The following is a 24,123-nucleotide window of genomic DNA, read 5'->3' on the forward strand; positions in this document are numbered from 1 at the left end:
AATGGCTGTATGTAGATGCAACAAGGGCAGTTAGATCGTGTCGAGGGCCCCATTGCAATACTTTGATGTAAACAACACGGCTTTTTTATCTAGTTTGTATTTATCACAAAAAGTACGCAAAGAAAATTGACAAACAATGGCTGATGCGTGGGACATAAAATCGCTGAAAACCAAGCGCAATACATTGCGTGAAAAACTGGGAGAAGCGCAAGAAGGAGCGATTCGAAATACTTTCCGACAAACAAGAAGACCAAACGAATCCCAAAAAGGAGCTTGGTAAGCGGCAACAACAAAATGCAAGGAGCCGGCAACAAGTGAAAATATTAATTTATTTACAGTTGAGGCAGATGTGGAGGTGCAGAAGGCTGTGCTGCAGTCCCTAAGTGCCAGCACATTGGTTTTGCCCATTGTGTCCACGCAAATTGTTCACAAAGTGGGCGGAATTTTGGAGCAGCCACCGACCATGGAAATGGTGAACTTTATACTAGGCAAGTTGGCGAATCAAGGTGCCATTGGCATTAGGAATGTGACCATTGGCACCGAAGCGGGCTACGAGGTGATCTCAGTACAAACCAAGGAGCTGCGCGAAATCTACGACGATGTCAACGACAGTTGTCAGCAGAAGGAGGAGGCGGAGGCAAAGCGCAAGCGTGAGTAACGGAATCTCTCAAAGAATCCTTAACAAACTTGTTCTTATGTTTCACATAGTGGCTGGCGAGTTGGATGGAGAGTCTGACGATGAACGCGGACAACGCAAGTTGCTGAAGCTAGAAGGCAGCAGCGGCCGCAAGGAGTCAACCAGTCTGGATGCCTCTGATGACATTATGATGCTGCTGTCGCTGCCCTCGACTCGCGAGAAACAAAGCAAGCAGGTGGGCGAGGAGATCTTGGAGTTGCTCACCAAACCCACAGCTAAAGAACGTTCGGTGGCCGAGAAATTCAAGTCGCATGGCGGAGCTCAGGTGATGGAGTTTTGCTCGCACGGCACCAAGGTGGAATGCCTTAAGGCACAGCAGGTAGCCAACGAGATGGCGGCCAAAAAAGAAGCTTGAACGTCGCGAGGAGAAACAACTCAAGGAGGCAAGCAACAGCAGTGCAAACAGCAACAAGTTAAAGACGAGCGCCGAGGATACAGAGGATGGTGAGATCCTTACGGAGACACTTAACACTTGCGAGGCCGAGTCACAGGAGTCCACGGATGACAGCGAGTCCTCGGGGCGACTCGGACAAGTGCACCAAGCTGCACTTTAAGAAGATTATACAATCGCACACAGATGAATCGCTGGGAGATTGCAGTTTCCTCAACACCTGCTTCCACATGGCCACCTGCAAGTATGTGCACTACGAGGTGGACACTTTGCCGCACATCAACACCAACAAGCCGACGGATGTGAAGACGAAGCTCAGCCTCAAGCGCAGCATCGATGCCAGCTGCACGTTGTATCCACCTCAGTGGATTCAATGTGATCTGCGCTTCCTCGACATGACGGTGCTGGGCAAATTTGCCGTGGTCATGGCTGATCCGCCATGGGATATACACATGGAACTGCCCTATGGCACCATGTCGGATGATGAGATGCGAGCGCTAGGCATTCCAGCGCTGCAGGAGGAGGGATTAATCTTCCTCTGGGTGACGGGACGTGCCATGGAGCTGGGCAGGGATTGCCTCAAGCTCTGGGGCTACGAGCGTGTGGATGAACTCATCTGGGTGAAGACGAATCAGCTGCAGCGCATCATACGCACTGGACGCACAGGACATTGGCTGAATCACGGCAAGGAGCATTGTTTGGTGGGCATGAAGGGCAATCCCAACAACTTGAATCGCGGCCTCGACTGTGATGTCATTGTGGCCGAAGTACGTGCCACGTCCCACAAACCAGACGAGATCTACGGCATCATTGAACGCTTGAGTCCGGGCACGCGGAAGATTGAGCTATTCGGACGACCACACAACATTCAACCCAACTGGATAACGTTGGGCAATCAGCTGGATGGCATTCGGCTGGTGGATCCCGAGCTCATCACACAGTTCCAGAAACGTTATCCCGATGGCAATTGCATGTCGCCGACAGCGGCAGCGGTGAATGCAATTAAGAACTGACACAAACAGGATGAAGGTCAACTTCTGGCCATAGATTGAGTGCAGGATTAGTTTAAGAAAGTTAGCAACTAAGTCGAAAGTCGAAACATTATTGTAATTAAATAGGCTAGAAGGGTATTATAACTAATTGACGAGAGACATTTTGAACTCCATTAACTACTATAAATATGCTTAATTACACACCTAAAACTCAAAGACTATAAATGCTATAGCCAGGAAATTTGGTTCCTTAGGTCATGATACTAATCAAAACCTAAATATCTGTTTAACCGTCTCTATAAAATTGGGCTGTTATTCTTAATCTTTAATATGCAGTTAAGTATTGAGGCAGTTAAGCAAATTTAAACTGTAAACATATTCACAAAATGCCACAAAATGAAATAGCTTAATAAACATGGAACTTATTTAAACAAGAAAGCTATAATCGAGTGTGCTCGACTGTGAGATACCTTTAGTGCGGTAATATTCTTAAAATGTAACAAATATCTATATCAAAAAAATACTTAAAGCTATGCTCGGTATATTTATATTGTGTTGCATTCAAATTATACCATAAAGTACTGAAATATACCAGTTTGTCAGTCAAAGCAGCCAAGACCCGAAAAATAAAATATACCGCAAAACTACCAACGACTGTATTTAGTATATTGACTGAGTCCTACATTTAAAATATACTATAAAGTACTGAAATATTCCAGATTCATACGGACATGGATATATATAGATGCTGTATAGGGTAAGAGATGCCCCCGTATGCCTGTTACAGCTGTGAACATTGAAATAGCAGTGCGTCAAAAAATATTCATTTTTGCTAGTTACATTTCCTGCAGTCACAAAGTTATAATTCCCTTCTACCGGGTATAAAAACAATGCAGTAGCAGGTAAAGACAAGTGCAAGTAGCTTACAATACTTTAAAATTAAGTTGAAAAGTCATACAACATTGTAGTTAAATATATATATTTGTATTTAAATAGATTTATTGCTCATTTGGGATTTGCGCGTATTTACAAGAAACGTTTACTACTCTCCCACAAAAAATATAATAAATATGCAACGCGAGTTGCAACTACAATGTACGATTATATATATATATAGGTATATATAGTATAGTATAGTTGTGTGACTGTACATCGTATATAATAGAATATAATTGTATATATATAAGACTATATAGATAGCTCGCTAATCACAACAACAGTCGATTGCGATAATGTGTGTTTGTTTTGGGCATAAATACGATGTAAAACTAATAAGACTTATCAGAAGAGCGTTATACAGAGTTAAGTGTATATTATATAGTGCTGCTATATATATATATATATATATATATATCGATCAATATATACCGTTTGTGTTTGCAAGCTATTTATAAATAGAAATGCAATAATATATGCTGTGCTTGGGCTAACTGTAAGTTATTCTGTTCATGTCTGCTGTCCCTGTGTCCAATCACTAAGTTCAGATTAATTAAGCTTTCATTTTTTTATATATACATGACAATTGCAAAACACCTTTCCGCACTTTGTTAACAATAAATTTCGATTCAAGCGAAACGAAACGAAACTCGAAAAAGTTACAAGATTATTGAGGGATTCTGCTACTGGTCTGGGATTCACTTTTCCACTTGATTCCTCCTCTTAACGTAAATGCGTCCCTGTTATGGCCTTGAGCACAATGAAGCCCAGCACTGTGGCAGCTGCCACGCCCAGTCCCGCCTTCAACCAGACCGTGTGGTCATCCGTCATGAGTCCAAATTGTCGCAAATATCTGAGCAGAGTAGAAATAACAATATTAGTAAAGAGTTCAATGATGGAATATCATAAGGTTTAGGATTAAGATTAGTTCTAGGAGTTTGTGCCACACCACAAAAATACATTAATGTGAAGCAGAGTGAAGTGTGAGACGTGATGACTCGTGTTGCATGTTAGACGACGCACAAATATAAGAGAGTGAAATATTTAATTAGTGTCAAATTGGCAAAAATGTTAAAACTTACGCCGATTCCCACAGCTGTACCAACCTGTGCTTGTAGAACAATATCCAGGCGGCTTGGAAACGCCTTTTTGTAGTCGATTCCAGGTGCAGCAAATATCCGCATTACAACAACACAACACACAACAAGAACACCCAACAACAACAGACGCAGAGAGAGGGGCAAGGAGAGTGGTGTGAGAGGGAAATAAGAGAAAATAATTATAAAAAAGCCATTAATCCATTATGAATCCCAAATGCCCACCAATGCTTAAACCCAAATGACAGTTAGTTGCCCAAAGATCAGTATTGAAATGAATGTGGAATACTCACGGAAAGGCTGCCATGGTGGCCAGCTTGGTGTAGAGCTCCTTCTTGTTGCTTTTCAGGCTGAACAGATGCGGTGGCAACAGCTTGTACTTTTCACAGAACTCAGACGGCTGCATTAGGTAGTCTTGTCGCCGCTCGTCCAGATCGCACTTGGTGCCCACAATCATCACTGGGATCTTGCTCTCCGCAAAGTATTTGATGTAGATGCGAGCGACGTACTCAAAGGAACGCGGATTGGAGGCGTCATAAACGAGGCAAGCCACATCACAGTTGACCTCTTGAGGCTGCAGCGGATCAAGTGCATGTCGCACATCGATGTCCCGCAAAATGAGATGCTTTTCCTGCCCATAGACCTGCACCGAGTTGATGCAATGCACCACATTCGTTTTAAACTCCTTGCCCAGCAGCTTGCTCATGTCATCGATGAGGAAACCACGACACAGACCCGTCTTGCCAGAGCCCTTGGGTCCGATCACATGGCACTTGTAGACAGAGCGACTGCTCTGGCGCTTGGCGAGATCAATGCGCCGCTCGCGAGTCACATGAATGGCCACCAATTGGCTGTCGTTCTCGTGAACATTGAAACCCAAATAGGCCAAGTACTCGAGTGTCTTCACCACATCCACCAGTGTCATTAAGGTCCAGCGACACAGCCAGCCATGTAGCGTCACCCAACCGGCCTCGTTGGTGGGACACGATTTGCGTATGTCGGTGGAATAGCTCCAAGGTGCCGCTGGACAAGTGCTGAACAGCATTTTGTGCTCCTCCGGCGACAAAGCGCCGTCGCCATCGCGATCGTAGCGTTCGAAGAGCGCTATCAAAAACTGTTGGCCGCGATGTGAAAGTTCTGTGCTGCTGCCAGGGGGAATCTTTAGCGGGGGACGCAAATACTCTTGGCACATCTCCAGCTGATCGTTGTACCCGAAGCGTCGCAACACCGCCCAAGTGGTCTCATTGCGTCCACGTTGTATGAACAGGCAGTGCAGAAAGAGGAAACCTTTCAAGGTGACTGCATCGTTGTAGATGCCATCGGGGACATTCTTCTGTATGACGGACTTGACCTCGTCCAGTATTTGTGGCTGCAGTGGCGTGTTGAAGCAGCGTCGTTGAAAGAGGTTCAGCTCGTAATCATTCAGCAGATTGTCGCTATCAATATCGCATATCTTGAATATGCGCACCAGCGACTTTTTGCAGGCGGGCGTCAGCTAAAAGAGATTAAAATTAATTAAATCTGCTAAATATAAACAATGCCATTTTGCTAGCTCACTCAGGGACTGCACTATCTGATAAATATAAACAACAATTTTTACTGACTGACTGACAGAGGGAACTTTCAACACATTCCAAATGGTAAGGTTGAGGAGGCTGCACTTTATACACAGTCTAGGAAGCTTTGTCTGGCTTAACAGAATAGCAGAGTAAAGAATACTTGAACACTGAACACGAAGTCGCTGGATAAAAGTTCGTTATGCTGTACAAGATAAGTGGAAGTCTATTTATAGAAAATTTCCATATGGTATGATTAACCTTTGTCCTGGACTACCAGCATGTAAAGTAAGAACTAGGTGGCTGTATCTTCACAATGATATTAGCTTAGGAGCAGATTGTTTGATAAAATGATGTTAAGTTAATGGGAAATAAAGTTCTCTGTCCTGACTGACTATAAACGTACAATTGAAATGGTAAGAGCTAGGAGGCTGCAAGTACACAACAGCCATGATATAAGTCCTCTTCACGCAGTCACCGTCTCAAATTATGTTGATAAACCAACACGCAAAACTTACATCTTGCTCCTCCATGATGTAGAGCGGCGTCGTGGGATGCAGCACCGCCTTTTGTGCATAGTAAAACATTTCGGAAATGTTGTGCAGCGTCTTGGCCGAGCATTCAACACAACTCTCAATCTCTGGATAATCCTCCATGATGGCCAGCACACTGTCGATGGTTGAATACTCGATCAAATCGATTTTATTGCCCACAAGCACAATTGGTTTGGTACTCGAGGCGTTGGCATTGCCATTGGTGCTATTGTTGCTGCTGCATGTGTTACGCACCAGAGGCAGCCAGTGTGTGGTAATACGATCCAGAGAATCATCATCGTCCACAGCGTAAACGATGCAGACAACATGCGCTTTGTTAATCTCGGCAGCCAATGCGTCATCAGTTTGTTCCACGCTCGAAAAGTCCACAATATTGGTGGGCACCTGTTCGGGCGTCACGTTTGCCGGTATTGTGATCTCCTCGGCACGCGGCGGCACCTCCTCTGGATACTCCTCGCTTACCAGAGAGAGTATTAAAGATGTTTTGCCAACTCCCGCATCGCCGACGAGCAAAATGCGCACATTTTTACGCTGTGACGCCGTGTACTGTCCCATTGCTTTGTATTGGTTTTTGAAAGTTCGCTACACGTTTTTCCGATTCGAACAATTTTGATTAAGTTTGCTTTGCTGGTTTTGCAACTTAATTTGTTTTAAAGTTTTTGTTATGCAAAAACCGCAGCGTTGCGAGACAGCGCACGAACAGTGAGACCGCACATTGGTTCTGACGCAAATGCCACAAAATGTACTCGATACCGTCAGCTGATTGCATTGCGGTCGTATTGCAAGTTTTAGCAAGCATGCGGTAACCCTAGCACAAAGCATGCCTTGTTGCCATATCATTTGAAAAATTTGAAAAATGACAAAGTTTAAACAGTTGTTGAATTACATTGGCTGTGTTTCATAATGAAACCGTTTATGCTAGCTATTTGGTTTTTGGTTTTAATACAAAGCATTGAGTTTTTGTGTACCGTGTTAGAATTTTGTTGCTTTTTCATATCGAAACTTTGTCGCAACTGTCCGGTAACTCTATCGACACCAAGCAGAGAAAATTTGTTTTGTGAGTTGAAACGGCACATAAAAAAACGGCGCTCTATAAGTTACATATAGAAAAAAATGAGCAGCAAAACAATTAACAAATAGCGCGCGTTCGGTATTTCGTTTCTGTTTATTTGTGTTTTTCGTAATTTTTCTAACGCGTTAGTTTACGCGTTCGCCTTTCAGCTGGTGTCTTTGTGTCTCGAGCTTTTTTTATTTTTGCATTAGGAACGGGAAAACTTCGTTTGTGAGTTGTGCGGTTGGGGGTGGTGGAGACATTGAAAGAGAGAGAGTGAGAAGGAGAGGGTGTTGTGTTGCGAAAAGGCGAAAACTTGCACAGTGGCCAAAGTGGTGAGGAATCAATATCGATGGTACGCACCAAAAACCAATCGTCTTCGTCCAGCGCCAGCAGCAGCACCAAATCGCCGGTCAAGATCAGCGGCAGCGGAGGAGGAGGCGGTGGAAGCGGTAATAACGGCAGTAATCGCAGTCGCAGCTGCAGTGAAGCATTAATCGATGACGGCAAGTCCAATTCAAATGCGAAATTGTCGTCGTCGAATCGTCAACGCTCAACGACAACAACAACGATAGCGACATCCACAACGCCAGGCAGCTCACCAGACGACGATACCACCGACGATGCGGACCTAACACCAACGAGTGGCAACGCTTCGCGAACTATCCGCGGTGGAGGTGGCAACTCGGTGCATAAACAGAATCTTTACGTCGTTTCATTTCCCATCATATTCCTGTTCAACGTACTGCGCTCGCTGATCTATCAGCTGTTTTGCATTTTTCGTTACTTGTACGGCGCCAGCACAAAGGTGATCTATCGCAGTCCGCATCGACGCGACTGCAACATTGAAATTGTTGTGCAAAACAACTCCAAAGAGCAACAGCAAGCGATCCTCTGTCCCTTGGAACGCAGCGAGAACGGCACACAGCTGACAGCATTGCAAACGCTGCAGACACAGCGACAGCGACCACTAGAGATGGCAACCAATCGAGGAGGTGGCGGTGGCTACTCGCCTGGTCCAGGGGATCCACTGCTGGCCAAGCAGAAGCATCATCATCGTCGCGCCTTCGAGTACATTTCCAAGGCGCTCAAGATTGACGAGGAGAACGAAGGTAAGGGCTTCGGCTGTGCATTGTTTTGTTTTGTTCTGTTGGAGTGACACTCGATGAGTCATTGCACGCAACGCAGTGCGCGCTTTGTTATCGTCAATCGATAAACACACACACACATACAAAGTCACTGACATGCGAGCTTTTGTTTTTGTTACCTACTTGATTTGTATACCCTTTACTCAAAGGGTCGGTTAACTATGTAACAGTTTGCGACAGCATAAAGCTTGATTAGCATTGACTATCTTTATAGTGTATATCTATGTATGTTTAAGACTATAAAAAATAGGGACTATCTTTTGGCCACACTTACTATGATCATGTTATGATCTTATAATCTTAAAATTTTATCCCAAAACCACATTTTCAAAGATGCACACACAATATAATATAAGTAATTTATGAATTATGGTCTTACTATACATTTTAAATTTATTGCTCTAAAAATAAGTAGTGGGTATTTCATAGTCTCTATCTTCTATTTCTTGCAGGCCACAAGGAGCTGGCCATTGAGCTGTATCGAAAGGGCATCAAAGAGCTGGAGGATGGCATTGCTGTCGACTGCTGGAGTGGACGCGGCGATGTCTGGGACCGTGCACAGCGACTGCACGACAAGATGCAAACGAATCTCTCCATGGCCCGAGATCGTCTGCACTTTCTGGGTAAGTAGTTGGCTATGTTTGTCCCCTTTTTGTTATGTCTTTCCCTATCCCCTCCTTGAAAGTAGTGTTGCCTTGAATTTGTTTTGTTTTCCTTTTTTTGCACTTTTCGTTTTGTTTTACACTTTTGTTTACACGTTTTTTGGTTCTGCCCCCTCACCATTCGCGTCCTCCTCCCACATTCGCCATACATTCAGCGTTGCGTGAGGAAGATTTGCAAATGCAACGGCTAACGCTCAAGGAGCAGGAGCAAAAGGAGGTGCAGCAGAAGCCACAAAAGCTGCCCATGCTGGTAACTGGAGGCATCCACAGCAACAACAACAACAACAGACTACTCAACCCCGAACCGTCTAAGCTAAAGCTGCGCACCAGCAGCGGTTATGGCCCCAAGCCGAGCACCAGCAGCAGCAACTCCTCGAGAGCTGTGCCAGCGGGTGAGTAACTAACAACAACAACAACAACAGCAAACGCCTATTTGCCACAGCACTCCAGACAACAGACCAGCAACAACAACAGCAACTGAGCAACGACAGCAATCGACGTTTTCCTCACATTTTCACGCCTTTCGCTCTATCGTAACTCTCTTGAAATCTTTTTGAATCTGTGCATGCATTTTTGATTTCCCTTTTTAAATTTCAACTTTTGATTTCTCGGTTTATAATTTCCACAAAATTGTCGCTCTTGAACTTATGTTTTTAATTGAACAATTTGCTAATTGCCATTTTCTCCCATTTCTTTCGCAGCCTCTGGCCGCAAGCTGACCATTGGCAACAAGCGTCCTGGTAATCTGGCCGTGGTCAACAAATCTCAGACGCTGCCACGCAATCTCGGTTCCAAGACAAGCTCCACTTCGGTGGGCGCCGCGCTTCAGCGACAGCCAGGCAAAACGGCAGCCACGCCGCCCGCCGTGCGTCGTCAATTCGTAAGTAGCCACTGAATTACCTAAGCAACTCCTCTAAAGCTTCTTGTATTCACAGTCATCGGGCCGCAATACGCCGCCGCAGCGTTCACGCACGCCCATCAACAATAATGCCAGTGGAGGAGGCAGCGGAGCCAGCACGCCCGTTGTGAGTGTCAAGGGCGTGGAACAGAAACTGGTGCAGCTCATACTCGATGAGATTGTCGAGGGTGGCGCCAAGGTCGAGTGGACGGACATTGCGGGCCAAGAAGTTGCCAAACAAGCGCTCCAGGAGATGGTCATACTGCCCTCTGTGCGCCCCGAGCTATTCACAGGTGAGTAAATCACAATTAATAACACGGAACAGCACATTAATTTTCTGTTTGTTTAGGTTTGCGTGCACCAGCCAAGGGTCTGCTGTTGTTCGGTCCGCCAGGCAATGGCAAGACGCTGCTGGCTCGTGCTGTTGCCACCGAGTGCAGCGCCACGTTCCTTAACATCTCGGCCGCCTCGCTCACCAGCAAATATGTGGGCGATGGCGAGAAACTTGTGCGTGCTCTCTTTGCGGTGGCACGCCACATGCAGCCATCGATAATCTTCATCGATGAGGTGGACTCGCTGCTGTCGGAGCGCAGTAGCAGCGAGCATGAGGCATCGCGACGCCTCAAAACCGAATTTCTGGTCGAATTCGATGGACTGCCCGGCAATCCGGACGGCGATCGCATTGTGGTGCTGGCTGCTACGAATCGGCCGCAAGAGCTGGACGAGGCGGCCCTGCGTCGCTTCACCAAGCGTGTCTATGTCTCACTGCCCGATGTGCAGACGCGCGAGCTGCTGCTCAATCGTCTGCTGCAGAAGCAGGGCAGTCCGCTGGATACGGATGCCCTGGCGCGTTTGGCCAAAATTACCGATGGCTATTCGGGTTCGGATCTGACGGCGCTGGCCAAGGATGCCGCTCTGGAGCCCATACGGGAGCTGAATGTGGAGCAGGTCAAGTGCTTGGATATAAGCGCCATGCGTCCCATCACCGAGAAGGATTTCCACAACTCCTTGAAGCGCATTCGACGCTCGGTGGCGCCGCAAAGTCTCAACTCGTATGAGAAGTGGTCGCAGGATTATGGCGACATTACCATTTAGTTTTTGTCCTTGTTTTTCACTTTTTGGGCAACACCCACCACCACCACCACCACAACCACAACAAAAACAGCCACAACAATCACTCAACTCAACTCAAATAGCAAGCACAAGCAGCTGAGAATGAGGCTGAGAGTCGTAAAGCTGAATCGAATCGAGGCCAACAAAAGCCGCCCACTCTTGTCACTTGTCCACGCCAAGCAGTATCTGATGTGATGATGTGAGTCTGACGGCATTTTCCTTGTTTTTCCGTTTTTCCGTTTTTCTCTCTTCCTTTGTTCCTTCTTCACTCTTGCTGTTAGCTGTTGTTGCAGTTTTTCATCATTGACTCGTATTTTAAACGTTTCAAATTATATATTATACATAAATCTAGTTTTTACTTTCTCGCGTAGACAATTGATAATTGTTTCACACACAAATTTTCGTTAATGTGATTATGGAATTGAAAACTCATTTGTTGTTCCCATTTCAAGTTCAATGTATTTATGTTTAAGGCGAAGTTCCATTCTAAGTTCTAAGTTTCTCTCAATTTTAAAATATGCTATGTTCGAAAAAGGTGCCGGTTCTTATACCCCTAATCATAAGCCACAATGTCTAATGAATATATAGATACATACATACATATATGTTGTAAACTTCAGATTATACTCATTTAAATATTATAAATTGTCAAAGAGCTGTTTTCAATTGTTAAGTAAATGTATTTCTCAATTCATTCGAGCCAACAATTCTTATCTAAATATCAATCTACCTACGTATTTAAACATTCCAAGTAGTTTAACGTTAGTTTATTGTTTTGTAATAGATTAGTTTAAACATAAGTACTTCCATACCATCGATTATCCATGTTTCTGTTGTACAGTTTACACGCCATACACTACACTATTCCACATTATTTGTTTTAGTGTACACCTTACTATATATCCATCCCCCCCAACTATATAATTACATCGTAATCGTAGACCTAAGCATAGTCCTAAGGTAAACGCGCATCACAAATTCCACAATTACAGTTTACAATTTACTGATTACGGTTTTAAGTTTTAGCAAGCTAGATATTAGTTCCTCAAGGATTTGTACAATAGCAAGCAGCTGCTCTGGTTATAACTTTTACTAGAGATCCATACACCATACACACGCAGCTATCATTTATAGAACTGTTACCAAATTATTGTACCTAGAAATACATTACACACACTGCTAACGACGCTAATTAACAGCTTTATGAAGCGCCGCCCACAAAAAAAACTATAGTTTAAAGCCTGGTTAAAGCGACACAGCGACAAACCCAATTAACACATAAGCTAAAGCGCTAAATAAAAAGGATTTCAACTGATAAAAACTAAGCGAGTTTCCATTAATTGAAAGTGCATCCAATCGGCGATGAGTTCGATAACGAATTTGATACATTCCAGCATCTTATCGTGTATCGAAATCGGAGTTCCAATACCTTTTCCCAGTGACACTAATTAGTAATCGAAATGATCGGCTACCCTGTAAAATTGAAAGGTAAACAAACAAAAGCCATGCATTTTTGCATAAATTACACAAACATTTTGTAAATCTTTGGCAGTTTCAGCTTATTCTAAAAGCTACCTTAATTTATTTCAATAGATTTGTAGACAATCAACGTGATTTGATTGATCGATTAATTAAACATGTATTGTGTTGATTTTTTCAGTTGTTTTATATATTTTTTTTTTGTTTCTTTATTTTACATTTTACATACATATTTCACACATCGCAAATATGAATATACATATGTTCGCATTTACAATCGCTTACTAACTAAATTTGTTTATGTTTTCTTTTCGGCCTGTTTTGCTGTTGTTGTTGCTGTTGCTCTTTCGCACTTCTTCGTCTTAAACATCCTACGCACTCTTTCCGTTGTTGGCATTACGTATTTAACGTAACAACATGTATGTATATTTTGCTTTGTCACGTTTTCGATTGTTTTCAATTGTTCTTTTTGTTGTTGTTTTGTTGTATTTTATTTTATTATTACTTAATTTTTTTTTGTTTGTTTTGTTTCCGTTTCATGTAAACGCCTATAATCTGCCTTAAATTATAAATCATTAAATTATTTTAACATGTACTTAGATTGTTACAGCTACCCGCCCGTCCGTCGCCCATCAATCATCAAATCGCCCAGAGCGCGTTTACCGCTGACGCTGCTGCGCGCGCGATATACTCAACTTTTGGTTAAACGCCTTGCTTCGATCAACTGCACGTACGTACGCATAAAGGCACGTATACGTACACGTACACATACACACACGTATTCACACAAACACAAACACGCACGTAGTCACACGCATACATCAACAACATCTGAAGAGTTGCCACGGTGCTGTAACGTAATGCAGTGCAACGTACATTCGCCGAACATAACCGATAACGATTACGACGTACTGCAGCATAACCGATTAATTTCGAAACTCCAGTGTTACCAGATTTTGGTGTTAGTTGATACCGACCAATGTCACGTCTGTTGTGCTATTGCTATCGTTGTTGTTGTGGTTATTGTTGTTGTTATCGTCGATGGTGGTGACGAACACAGCAGCAGATCCTGGCACGAATTTATGTTGATATTGTATGTGTGTTGTTGCTGTTGTATACGGATGTGAATGCGTTTGTGGATGTGTATGTGGATGCGGATACGGATACGATCGATGTTGACTGTAGCGGCTGCCTAATCCTCCTGGTCCTGGTGGATGTTGCAGACGACGTCGAAGCAGGCGTCACGTCTCTGCTCATTGGGTTTGATATTGTGGCATCGCAGCGCTGTACATCATCTGTGGGGCAAGCGATCCGTTCGCGGCAGCAGCCGCACTAGCCGCAGCAGTCACGCCCGGCACAACAGTGGTGCCTGGCATACTCCAAGCCATATTTGGTGGCATCACACGATACCCGGCAGCTGCAAGAAATGAAAGGTTAAAGAGTGAGTATCATATTGGAAGGTTTGCCTCAGGATCCGGTTTCTCGTGATCAAGCAATAGTTGATAGCGAGAAATCGGTTCCTAAGGATTAAGCGGTTGAGCGACGACTACTTACGCACGCCTCCCGCTTGTTGAGCACTGGTGGTGTAGGCGTAAGGATAATAACCCTGTTGCATGTACTGCGTCTGCATCTGGGCCGGGTAGCTCTGCTAAGAGAATACAACGAAACAAACCACGATTGATAAGCTTTGAGTGAGACGATTCAAAATGAGAGCTGCGACTTACCGCCGGTGGATACCAGTAGCCCATTTGTTGGTAAGCTGCCGCATAAGGATATTGCGCCTGCGCCGCTGCTGCAGCAGCTGCTATCTGTTGTGGCGTCATCATTTGGCTGGGTAACGCCGTCCCAGTGGCTGCAGCAATCTGCTGCTGTGTCATCATTTGGCCAGGCATTCCAGCACCTGCTGCGGCCGCCGCATTGGCAGCTGCGACAGCGGCCACATTGGCCGATGCAGCCGCAGCTGCTGCGGCGGCGGCATTTAAATTGTTGGCCGAATTGTCGCCACCATTCTCCTTGCCCCAGAAGCACTTGACATGATTGCCGTGCACCTCGCTGATGTGCGTATGCTCAATGGCGCGTGCCGCCGCCTCTTTCGTCACAAACTTGATGAACGCAAAGCCCTTGTCCTTGAACACGCGCACATCCTGAATGGGGCCAAACTGCATGAAATGCTTGTGCATCAACTCGTCGCTGATCACGTTGGGCGGAAAGCCGCCGCAATAGACGGTGGTATTTGTGGGGCTCGATTGATTGTACACCTCCTCGAAGGTGTGTCGTTGATTGCTCTTAATGCCATTGCCGCCGGCACCACCGCCGCCTCCGCCAGTGCCTCCCATGCCGCCACCTTGGCCACCCGACTTGGATGATTCTCGCGGTGCCGGCAATTTGCGTGTCGACCAATTCGTGCGTATTGAACGCGACCCAATCCATTGGCCATTCATTGCCTGTATGGCATTCTCGGCCTCGGCCTTCTTCACGAATGAAACGAAAGCATAACCCTTGGACTTCATGGTCTGGGGATCGCGCACGATGCGACAGTTGGAGATTTCGCCAAATGGCGCGAATGCCTCGCGAAGCGTTTCCGTCTCAATCTCGGGACTTAGATCGCCCACAAATATGTGATGATGCGAACTGATGTCTGTCTTGGGCGTATTACCCGGACTAGTGGCCCAATTGACCTGCAAAAGAATCAAGTAAGTAAATCAGTAAAGCGTCAATTATGAACAGTAATCAGAAATGCATACCTTGATCTCTTTGTCGAGAAAGACACGTTTGTTCATGGCCGTTAGAGCAGTGCTGGCAGCCTGATAATTCGAGTATTCAATGAAGGCATAGGGATCGTTGCCAGGCTCTCGAATGATTTTGCAACTTTTGACGGGACCCATTGTGCCAAAGAGGGCGACCAACAAATCCTCCGACACTGATCCATCCAGATTACCAACGTACAACGTTTTTGGCTGTGACTCGTCCATGTTGTTGATGTTGCTCGACTCCCAAACCGTGTGTGTAACCCCGAAAATGTCTCTGGCCGATGGACTGGACTATTGCTTCTACTTTCCGACTTCCTTAGCTCCTCCTTCGGCTAGTTATCGACTGGCAAAATTGTATTAACTACGCTACAACTACTGTCCACATCAAAATTCAATTCAAAAGGTGTTACCGGATGACCTTCCTAACTATTTGATTTTGATATATATAAAAATGCAATGCACGCACGCTCACAATCATATACAAAATATATACTATACATACATATAGATATATCTTTCTATATATCTCTTTCACTTGCAACTTGTACAACTAAAACATCGGTTAATGGCTAACAAAGAAAACTGTGCTAATTCTTCTTCCACGTTTTGAAATTTTGAATACTTTTTTGTTGTGGTTTTGAATCGTTTGACTATACAACTACTATATTCTATATATAATTTATATGTGTGTATATATCAGTGTATATAGACCTAGATATATTTTTATATTCATATATACCTATATATGGTAATAGTAAATCTTTTTGCTTAACGCTGAGGTTCGTCGTTTATTGCTTTCGCTTTCGCTGTTGTTGTTTGTTGATGTTGTTCCTTATCTTTGTTGTTTTTGTGGCTTCTGTTTGTTGTTATCGATAAATTTGATTAACACATATCCTAACTAATCACTAATGGAGTGTTTTGGAATATATCGAATTTGAGTTGCTCTCTCTAAATTGTTGATCGACTCCTGTTGTTGAATCTTCTACTTTTTGTTGTTGTTGTCTGTTGTTTTTGTTGTTGTACATACTCTTTGACGAGTTTGGTTTTAGAATAAATCGAGCTCTAATATTAGATTTCCTTTGTATATCGATAGTTATTGATGTCGTACAAAAAATTGTAGTTTTTGCTTTTAATCAGTGCTGCTTTTTAACTAGCTCTCTTTTGTTGTTGTATATCAACTGGATTCCTGCTCATTTCTGCTGATACAAAAATTTCTTGAATATTGGGTATATAAACGGTTGGTTGTAGTTTAAGTGAAAGTTCGCAAGATTATTATTGGTTGGATTCGAAGTTGAAGATTGGAATCACTGCAACAAGAACAAGAGAAAGGAGAGAGGTGAATAATTTATATTAGTTATGCATTTGTTTCTGTTTTTTACTTTTACGAACTAAAACGAAAAGTAATCGCACTTTTAACTTATGGTTTGATGCTTATACCAGCTACCCAAATGCTAGAAGGGTATAATATATTAGTGTTAAGCGAAGGAATCATTTTCCGACCCCATTAAGTATCAATTTTAAGTATTTTTTATGATTTCTTTTGATAGTTTTACCATAAATAAAAATATCAAGAAATAATGAAAATGAATTGTAATGCCTGTTTTTCCAATAAATTAATTAACATACTGTGTGTATTATAAACATTTAAGCTATGCGATGTTTTAAGGAACAAGGTGAATCTTCCACTATAAAAGTAGGCTCTAATAATGGCTAACGGGTGTCTCGCAGTCATGCACACTCGATTGTTGCTCACTCAATTGTTGTACACTGTGGGTACACAGGAATATTTAATCAGTTTTCGCAGGAAATTTTCATGTATTTAACCGCAATGCAACATTTACTAGTGGCACATGATCGAATTATTTGCTATGGGGGAAACTTAAGCGAGTGTAAATGATATGGATAATGTTGTCTGAGTGTATTGAGAGAGCGCGAGTAAAATATGAAACAAAGGCAGCGGGTAACGCAAAAGCACTGCAGACACACACACACACACATGCAACTCATATATACGCACGTATACACGCATGCGAGAGTACTCTCTTTCTCTCTCGCTCGCTCTCTCATTAAAACATGAGTGGTATGAGGTGAGAGGGCCGCATTTTGTATATAGTACATATGACAAACGTTTTCCGCTTCGTACTAATAAATGAATTTAACAATTTATATGCATTACAATATGCATTACAATTTTGTTCACATTCAATTCGATTTTAATTTTCTATTTTATATTTTCCATTTTGGCAGAAGTAATTATAGAGTATTAACAAACTCACACACACACACTCACGCGCGCGCATAGAAAACGAGGGAGAAAGAATGAACGAAAATCAACTAGGAGATGAATGACCGTCGATAACAAAATACACAATGGCAAAGAGAATATGATGGAGAAAGAGGAAAATTTGCAAAAACCGAAACCGGCCAACAAAAAAAAGTAAAGGAAAAGGAAAAAAACGCGCACGGTTGCATTAGTTTCGGAATCGCAAATAGTTAATCGATGTCATGATATTAAGCAATTATTTTTATGTTCAAATTTTTGCAGTATTTTTTTTTTCAATTAAATCTCAGCAGGCAGCACAGCATAATAAACCTGATTTTGTTTGAGAGCGTAGCACACGACGAACGAAGCATCTAAATGTCAGTCAAAGTCAGAGTCAAAATAAAAGGAGCGGCGTCGAAACGGGTGGGAAAAGAAGGAAAAGGCCGACGAAGGCGTCGCGTTTATGTACATTTTTTGTTTAAGATTTTGTTGGTTGCCCGTTGCTCACATGAGTTGCCACTTATTTTTGATTTTCGTAAATTCAACATTCGAAACCAATACCAATGCAACATTTTTTATTTTGTATTATCTTTCTGCACTGTTTTTTCTTTTTTTTAAATTTAATATGCATGCATGTATGTATAACATTCATACGATGTATGTATGTATCTTGTTCACTTTTGTGCTGCCATCTTTTATGCTAAGCGCTGTTCGATTTGCTATTTTACCCCTCCTCTCGTTCTCTTTTGCTTTTAACAACCGCAACCGAATGCAAGCTAGAAATTTATCATTAACACTACCACCACCAAGCACCGCTACCGCCGCTGCTGTTGCTTTCGTTGTTGCTACCTTCGCCGTACACCGTACACCACTGTCCATTGTTCATCAGCTTAGAATTTTAGATTTCGTTTCCCAAAAATTCACTTATGTATATTTTTTCTTTTCTTTTATTGCGCTCTGTGACGTGGCTGCGGCTGTAAATTTACCGCATTTCTATTTCACCATCGCTTTTCTCGCACTTATCAATCGGCGCCAAATTGCGACCGCTACCGGTTTTTGTTGATTTGTAATAACTTTCTTGATCTTATACTGTTGAAATTGTTCGATAAACGCGTCGCTAAATTTTTACCTTTCGTCGTCTAAAATGCGAACTAATTAAATGAGCACTTTGTGTGCGAGAGCGCGTGCTGCCAACTCGCTGCAATTGATTTCTTGCAATGGCGGCAAGTGGCCGTTTTTGATAAAAACACAAATTTTAATGTTTTTTAGAAACGTACAAAATTTGTAATTTATTTTTAGAGCAATACAAGTGTTTTGCGAGCAGAATCAATGAGTAATATGCAAAATTTATTACAATTTTAGCAAATTGCACAAAGGGTGGCAACTCTAGGCTTGCTGATAAACGCTTGCATTAGTGCTGTCTCTTTTTAACGCACACAAGAACGCGTGACAAAGCAAAATAGCAAAGAGAAGCACAAAAAAACAGAAGTAAAAGGAAAATCTGAGAAATGGTGATTAATATTTTCATAAACAATAAACAGTTAATTACTGTCAATGAAAATGGCATTAAATATGACGAACTCTGCACGCGTATCACGGAGGCAACAGTGAGTAAATAAATATTACTAATTTTACAGAGTATTAACAATGTTCAATGTGCTTGCAGCAATTACAAACAGAGGAGTTTTACTTGACAAGTAATGGCAAACGTTTAACTGATGATCATAATGAGATTAGTAGCAGCGTTATTCAATGCCAGCTGCGGCAACTGGGCGGCAAAGGGGGTTTTGGCTCCATGCTGCGTGCGATTGGCGCCCAAATCGAAAAGACCACAAATCGCGAGGCTTGCCGAGATTTGAGCGGGCGTCGACTGCGCGACATCAATGAAGAGAAACGAGTGCGTGCTTGGCTGGAGAAGAGTGGCGAGCGGGAGCGGGAGGCTGAGGAACGCAAGAAGCGCAAGATCGAGAAACTTCTGGCAGTACCGAAACATGAGTTCAAGGACGACGAGTATGAGGAGGCGCGTGCCAAGCTGACAGAGAAGGTGAACGATGCGTTCGAGGAGGGTATGAAGCAGGCTGAGGAAGCTAAACTTTCGGCACCAGCAACAGAGGATTCTAATAGTGCAGCCAGCAGCAGCAGCAGTTCTGCAACTGCTCTAAAATCTGGCGTCAAGCGCAAAGTTGTCGACAAGCCCAAAAACAACAAAAAGAAAAAGGGTGCTCTATGGATTGATGATGACCTCTCCGGCAGCGACTTGGACAGCGATGATAGCGAGGAGGAATCTGAACAGAAGCGCGCAATTAAGTGTTAAGCAACAAAACAACAATTAAATGTTTAAAGCCATCGAATTAATTTTAAAAGATTACGTTTTATTGTAGTAATTAAGCACTAATCAAAATGTACATAAATATAATGATGACAATGAAGCGTCGTCGACTTTATTGCGTCACAAACTGGGATGAAACCCACGCCAAACCCCACTTCAGATTCGTAAGCATGAACTTTAAAGCCTTCGTCCACTGTTCCTCGGAATTGAACTGGATTCTAGAAAAGGGAGGAAAGTAATTTAGAAAATGTCAAATTTAATATTTAGAAGTATTTACTTGATGGAGTAGGAATTGCCAGTGGAGGGATCAATAATTTTGCCCTTCTCCATTTTGTAGGGCAGTAGAAATTCAGTATCACGCTTCTCCACCTCCTGCTGGAACTGCGTCAAGCAGTCAAGAAACGCCACCATGGCTGCATCGAATTTGGTGTCCCAAAAGAATTTGAAACCTCCGCTGCCATAAAGCGGCAACTCACGATTATCTCCCAGCACCTCTACATAGGAATGATTGCCGAATGGCACAACACGATATCGCTCAAAGCATAGTCCAATCTTGCGTGCCAAGGCCGAGAGCAACAGCACTGTTTGCCCCCAGGCAGCATTGATCTCCGACCAATCGACAGACACGGAAGGCAAGCGTCCCAGTCGAAAGTTGTTGATGGTGCCAAAGTGGCCGGCATGCCAGATATGAAATGTGATGTTGAAGATGTTTGTATCGCGCAACTTGTCCAGCTGCTGCTTCGAGTAGGCAATCTGGCACTCCAGACTCCTTTTGTCATCCTCTGTCAACATCAACTCACGCCGATGCTTCGTGTATTCACGCCAATAGCTTTCCTCCTGCTCGTGTAGTTTCTGCTTTTCAATTTCCTCCTGTTCGATTTCTTCATTCAGCCCTTGTTCCTGTTTCTTCAGAGTGGCCAATTCTTCGAGTAGTTTCTGCTCACTCAGCTTCAGTTCTTCGAGCTCTTTGTCCAGTGCTTCCACATTGGGTCCCTCCTGCTGTTGCTCCAGTTCGTTGAGATACGTTTTATATACCTGCCACTCGTCCTCGGCAATGCTCAGCTCTCTGTTCATAATCTCCAGCATGGAATCGGCACATTCCTCGCACAACGGATGATCAATCTCCGAGTTGGAGGACAGACAATCAAAGAGCTCGGCTTTCAGTTTGAAGGCAGCGCTAAGCTTTTTGTTATCGCGTCCATCGGAGACAAGCATGAATCCGGTGCCATTGATGGAGTCAGTCAGTCGAAACGGCGGCACAAAGTGGTCAAAACTGTTGGCATCCTGGGCATCAATGGTGTTAACATTGCCGCCATAAATGGGCACTGCAATAAACACAATTAATAAAATTGAAATAGTTCATTTTACAAATCTTACATGAGAGTTCAGCCATAGCATGCACGCTAATCTTTTCCAGCTGCTCGTCCAGCACTATGGGCTGCAGGCAACGCTGGCAGGCGAAGGAGGCAGGCTGCTTGTCTGCCTCAGTCATGTTGTCGTCCTTTCTCAGTATTTGTTATTGTTTTTTTTTTTTGCTTCGCTTGCTCACTGCATGAAAAATATTTTTTTTTTTGCAAACCACAAATAATCAATCAGCTGTTCGAGACACAGTGTTGCCACTCTGTCGCATAGAGCTGCTGCTGCGGCGTAGTAACGATGTGCAAAGACAGTTGTCAACTTTACGCAGAAAGGCCAAAACAAAAAAAAAAGCTCAAAGAAAAAAATAACGCAAGCGGAAAACGGGTTTATCAGGCAACCAAAAACACATTGTGGTCTACTAAAAAGAGATTTAAGCGCGAGCCGCGACAACCTTGAACAACAACCCAATCGTGTTGTTGATGTTACAAATAATAAGCGGGCAGTAAAGAAGGCATTGATAAGCACGCAGACCGCGGGAGAGCATTTCGAGTCGTGTGTGTTTGTTTTGTTATTGGTGAGCAAAGCAGCATTCACATGCGACGTAGTCGCAATGGCGCCTTCACATTACTTCACAATATACTTTTGGTTCTTTTCAGCGTTTTAGTCGTCGCCAGGCAGTGCTACAACACGGAAGTGACTTTTTCTCCCTCCTCGCAAAAACCATACGCATAGAAAAGAAATTAAGGAAAAAATTATTATATTTTCTGACAGAAAGTTTATATGCGCATGTTTCCAGATCCTTACAAAAACAAGCACTATTAATCAACAGCAAGGCAACTTCAATTTTAAGTCAAGTAGACGCACAAAAAGTGCTACAAACAAAAGCTAAAAGTTATTTAGGGTAATCACGTAATCAGTCAGACGTCTAACAACAACAAGTGCTGCGCGACAAAATCATCCCACGCATTGAATTGAGCAATCAGTAAATATGGTCTCATATTTTGTGCCGCGCGGGCGCTATTTACTCAAGGCTGGCAATGTGAGGAAAGCGCTCCAACAGGAACAGCCTAAGAATGCAGTTCAACAGCAGCAGCAGCAGCATGGCAATTGGTCAATGCTACGACACTTCCGACAGTCCTCGCAGGTGGCCAAGGCAAAGCCACAACAACAACAACAGCAACATCAGCAGCAACCACAACGTGTTCGACCAGCAACAACAACACAGCTGCAAGTCAGGCGCAACATGTTTGCACGCTGGACCGGCTTCTTGTTGCGTTGGGCACCCATGGGACTTTGCGTGTTTGGCGCCATCGAATGGCAATTTCACAAATATTCCACCGTCAATGATGGCAACACTCCGCACACAGCTTCGCAGTTCCAGTCGATGGTCTACTGTTCGCTGCCGTTGCGCATAATCAGTCGCTGCTGGGGATGGTTGGCCTCCTGCTACATGCCGAATGTGATGCGTCCCTATGTTTATGGCTGGTACTCGCAAATGTTTAATGTGAACATCAGTGAGGCACAGTATCCGGACTATAGTCACTACAACAGCATGGCCGAGTTCTTCACGCGCCCACTCAGGGAAGGTGCTCGTCTCATCGATGCCAAGGCGCCACTTGTGTCCCCTGCCGATGGCAAAGTGTTGCACTTTGGCAGCGCGTCCGATTCGCGCATTGAGCAGGTGAAAGGCGTCAATTATAGCATCGAGGATTTCCTGGGACCGCTGCAGACGGTCGAGCAATCCAAGGAGGCAGCCGCTAGCTATGCCAACGCATTGAAACAGCAGCGCGATGGCAGCACAGAGCTCTATCAATGCGTCATCTACTTGGCACCCGGAGATTATCACCGCTTTCATTCAGCCGCCGCCTGGGAGCCGACGGTGCGACGTCACTTCTCCGGCGAACTCTTATCAGTGAGCCCCAAAGTCGCGGGTTGGCTGCCTGGCTTGTTCTGTCTCAATGAGCGCGTTGTCTACATGGGCAAATGGCAGCATGGTTTCTTCAGCTACACCGCTGTGGGAGCCACCAATGTGGGCAGCGTTGAGATCTATATGGATGCGGACTTGAAGACAAATCGCTGGACAGGCTTCAATGTGGGCGCCCATCCACCCAGCACCTACGAATACGAAGAGAAGGAACTGAAGGATGTGGCACAAAAGTTCAACAAGGGAGATCTGGTGGGACAGTTCAACATGGGCAGCACCATTGTGTTGTTGTTCGAGGCACCAAAGAACTTCCAGTTCGATATTGAGGCAGGTCAGAAGATCAGCGTCGGTCAATCCTTGGGACATCTGGTCTGAAGGACACAACAACAGATTGGACAATTCCTGATAAATCCTAGACAGGAGGCAAACAAATTGTGATGAGCGTTCCACACTGGTCGACGGCACTGTTTTCTAGCTATTGTATTTTGTATTTAGTTGCCATTGGCATCCAGATTATGCTTGGCGTACCTTCGAAGCTAGTTGTATTTTTGCGATTTCAATATTCCTAAGAACCATACAAATGTAGATTTATACATGTTACTGATAAATAAATATAGTTTGCATATAAAACATATTCTACTTAACCCCACTTTTCTCTAGTCTGTGTTGCGCTCTTTGGCCTTTTCCAGCTAACTTGACTTTGGTGCCCATTCGTCTGGCTATTTTTCGAAAATACTTTCGCTCTCATGTTTTTAAAGAATTTTTTTGGGACTTTGTTTTAGTTTAGATAACCTTCGCTTAACCTTTAATGTAAAAACCTTAGCTAAGCTTTTTTTTGGAAAAAATTTAGCTATTTTCTAAATCAACACTGGGCGCAAGCCGAGCTGTTTACTTCCCCGACTAATTAATGTATTTTGCAAAACA

General features: G+C 43.7%; 7 protein-coding genes across 14 annotated transcripts; 4 read left to right on the top strand and 3 right to left on the bottom strand.

The window, feature by feature from the left end:
• The first annotated feature begins 21 nt into the window (after positions 1-21).
• LOC133839142 (N6-adenosine-methyltransferase MT-A70-like protein) lies at positions 22-3,594 on the top strand. Its single transcript, XM_062270494.1, is given in 6 exon segments — positions 22-199; positions 201-276; positions 339-650; positions 709-1,037; positions 1,039-1,217; positions 1,219-3,594. Coding segments are annotated over 6 exon segments (1,842 nt in total). The 5' UTR covers positions 22-136; the 3' UTR covers positions 2,102-3,594.
• On the bottom strand, positions 3,043-6,961 carry LOC133839139 (mitochondrial Rho GTPase). Of its 3 annotated transcripts, none has more exons than XM_062270489.1 (4): positions 6,188-6,961; positions 4,407-5,608; positions 4,099-4,161; positions 3,043-3,869 (listed from the first exon to the last, which is right to left on the bottom strand). In XM_062270489.1, exons 1-4 carry the CDS (start codon positions 6,776-6,778, stop codon positions 3,740-3,742), a joined length of 1,986 nt encoding a protein of 661 aa, XP_062126473.1. In that variant the 5' UTR covers positions 6,779-6,961; the 3' UTR covers positions 3,043-3,739. The 3 variants fall into 3 exon arrangements, with proteins under 3 accessions (XP_062126473.1, XP_062126475.1, XP_062126476.1); XM_062270491.1 differs by having other exon boundaries at positions 4,123-4,161; positions 6,188-6,957; XM_062270492.1 differs by lacking the exon at positions 4,099-4,161 and having other exon boundaries at positions 6,188-6,960.
• A 152-nt stretch (positions 6,962-7,113) lies between these two features.
• LOC133839138 (spastin) lies at positions 7,114-12,416 on the top strand. 3 transcript variants are annotated; one of them, XM_062270488.1, is made up of 7 exons: positions 7,439-7,609; positions 7,662-8,386; positions 8,875-9,045; positions 9,240-9,476; positions 9,786-9,964; positions 10,020-10,275; positions 10,332-12,416. In XM_062270488.1, exons 2-7 carry the CDS (start codon positions 8,251-8,253, stop codon positions 11,075-11,077), a joined length of 1,725 nt encoding a protein of 574 aa, XP_062126472.1. In that variant the 5' UTR covers positions 7,439-7,609; positions 7,662-8,250; the 3' UTR covers positions 11,078-12,416. The 3 variants fall into 3 exon arrangements, with proteins under 3 accessions (XP_062126471.1, XP_062126470.1, XP_062126472.1); XM_062270486.1 differs by having other exon boundaries at positions 7,118-8,386; XM_062270487.1 differs by lacking the exon at positions 9,240-9,476 and having other exon boundaries at positions 7,114-8,386.
• Positions 12,417-12,737: 321 nt separating this feature from the next.
• On the bottom strand, positions 12,738-18,848 carry LOC133839143 (nucleolysin TIAR). Of its 4 annotated transcripts, none has more exons than XM_062270498.1 (5): positions 18,717-18,848; positions 15,319-16,631; positions 14,299-15,252; positions 14,129-14,219; positions 12,738-13,991 (listed from the first exon to the last, which is right to left on the bottom strand). In XM_062270498.1, exons 2-5 carry the CDS (start codon positions 15,544-15,546, stop codon positions 13,828-13,830), a joined length of 1,437 nt encoding a protein of 478 aa, XP_062126482.1. In that variant the 5' UTR covers positions 15,547-16,631; positions 18,717-18,848; the 3' UTR covers positions 12,738-13,827. The 4 variants fall into 4 exon arrangements, with proteins under 4 accessions (XP_062126482.1, XP_062126479.1, XP_062126480.1 ...); XM_062270495.1 differs by having other exon boundaries at positions 14,129-14,222; XM_062270496.1 differs by lacking the exon at positions 18,717-18,848 and adding an exon at positions 18,574-18,716 and having other exon boundaries at positions 14,129-14,222.
• Positions 18,849-18,953: 105 nt separating this feature from the next.
• On the top strand, positions 18,954-20,346 carry LOC133839148 (splicing regulator SDE2). The gene is made up of 2 exons (XM_062270503.1): positions 18,954-19,194; positions 19,254-20,346. The coding sequence occupies exons 1-2, from the start codon at positions 19,096-19,098 to the stop codon at positions 19,899-19,901; spliced, it is 747 nt and encodes a 248-aa protein (XP_062126487.1). The 5' UTR covers positions 18,954-19,095; the 3' UTR covers positions 19,902-20,346.
• Positions 19,939-21,566, bottom strand: LOC133839146 (beclin-1-like protein). Its single transcript, XM_062270500.1, has 3 exons — positions 21,294-21,566; positions 20,194-21,241; positions 19,939-20,134 (listed from the first exon to the last, which is right to left on the bottom strand). Exons 1-3 carry the CDS (start codon positions 21,406-21,408, stop codon positions 20,029-20,031), a joined length of 1,269 nt encoding a protein of 422 aa, XP_062126484.1. The 5' UTR covers positions 21,409-21,566; the 3' UTR covers positions 19,939-20,028.
• Positions 21,567-21,631: 65 nt separating this feature from the next.
• Positions 21,632-23,833, top strand: LOC133839145 (phosphatidylserine decarboxylase proenzyme, mitochondrial). Its single transcript, XM_062270499.1, has 2 exons — positions 21,632-21,849; positions 21,932-23,833. Exon 2 carries the CDS (start codon positions 22,264-22,266, stop codon positions 23,572-23,574), a length of 1,311 nt encoding a protein of 436 aa, XP_062126483.1. The 5' UTR covers positions 21,632-21,849; positions 21,932-22,263; the 3' UTR covers positions 23,575-23,833.
• Positions 23,834-24,123: the final 290 nt, after the last annotated feature.

This window comes from Drosophila sulfurigaster, chromosome 2R, assembly GCF_023558435.1.
Source record: "Drosophila sulfurigaster albostrigata strain 15112-1811.04 chromosome 2R, ASM2355843v2, whole genome shotgun sequence".
NCBI classification, from domain to species: domain Eukaryota; kingdom Metazoa; phylum Arthropoda; class Insecta; order Diptera; family Drosophilidae; genus Drosophila; species Drosophila sulfurigaster.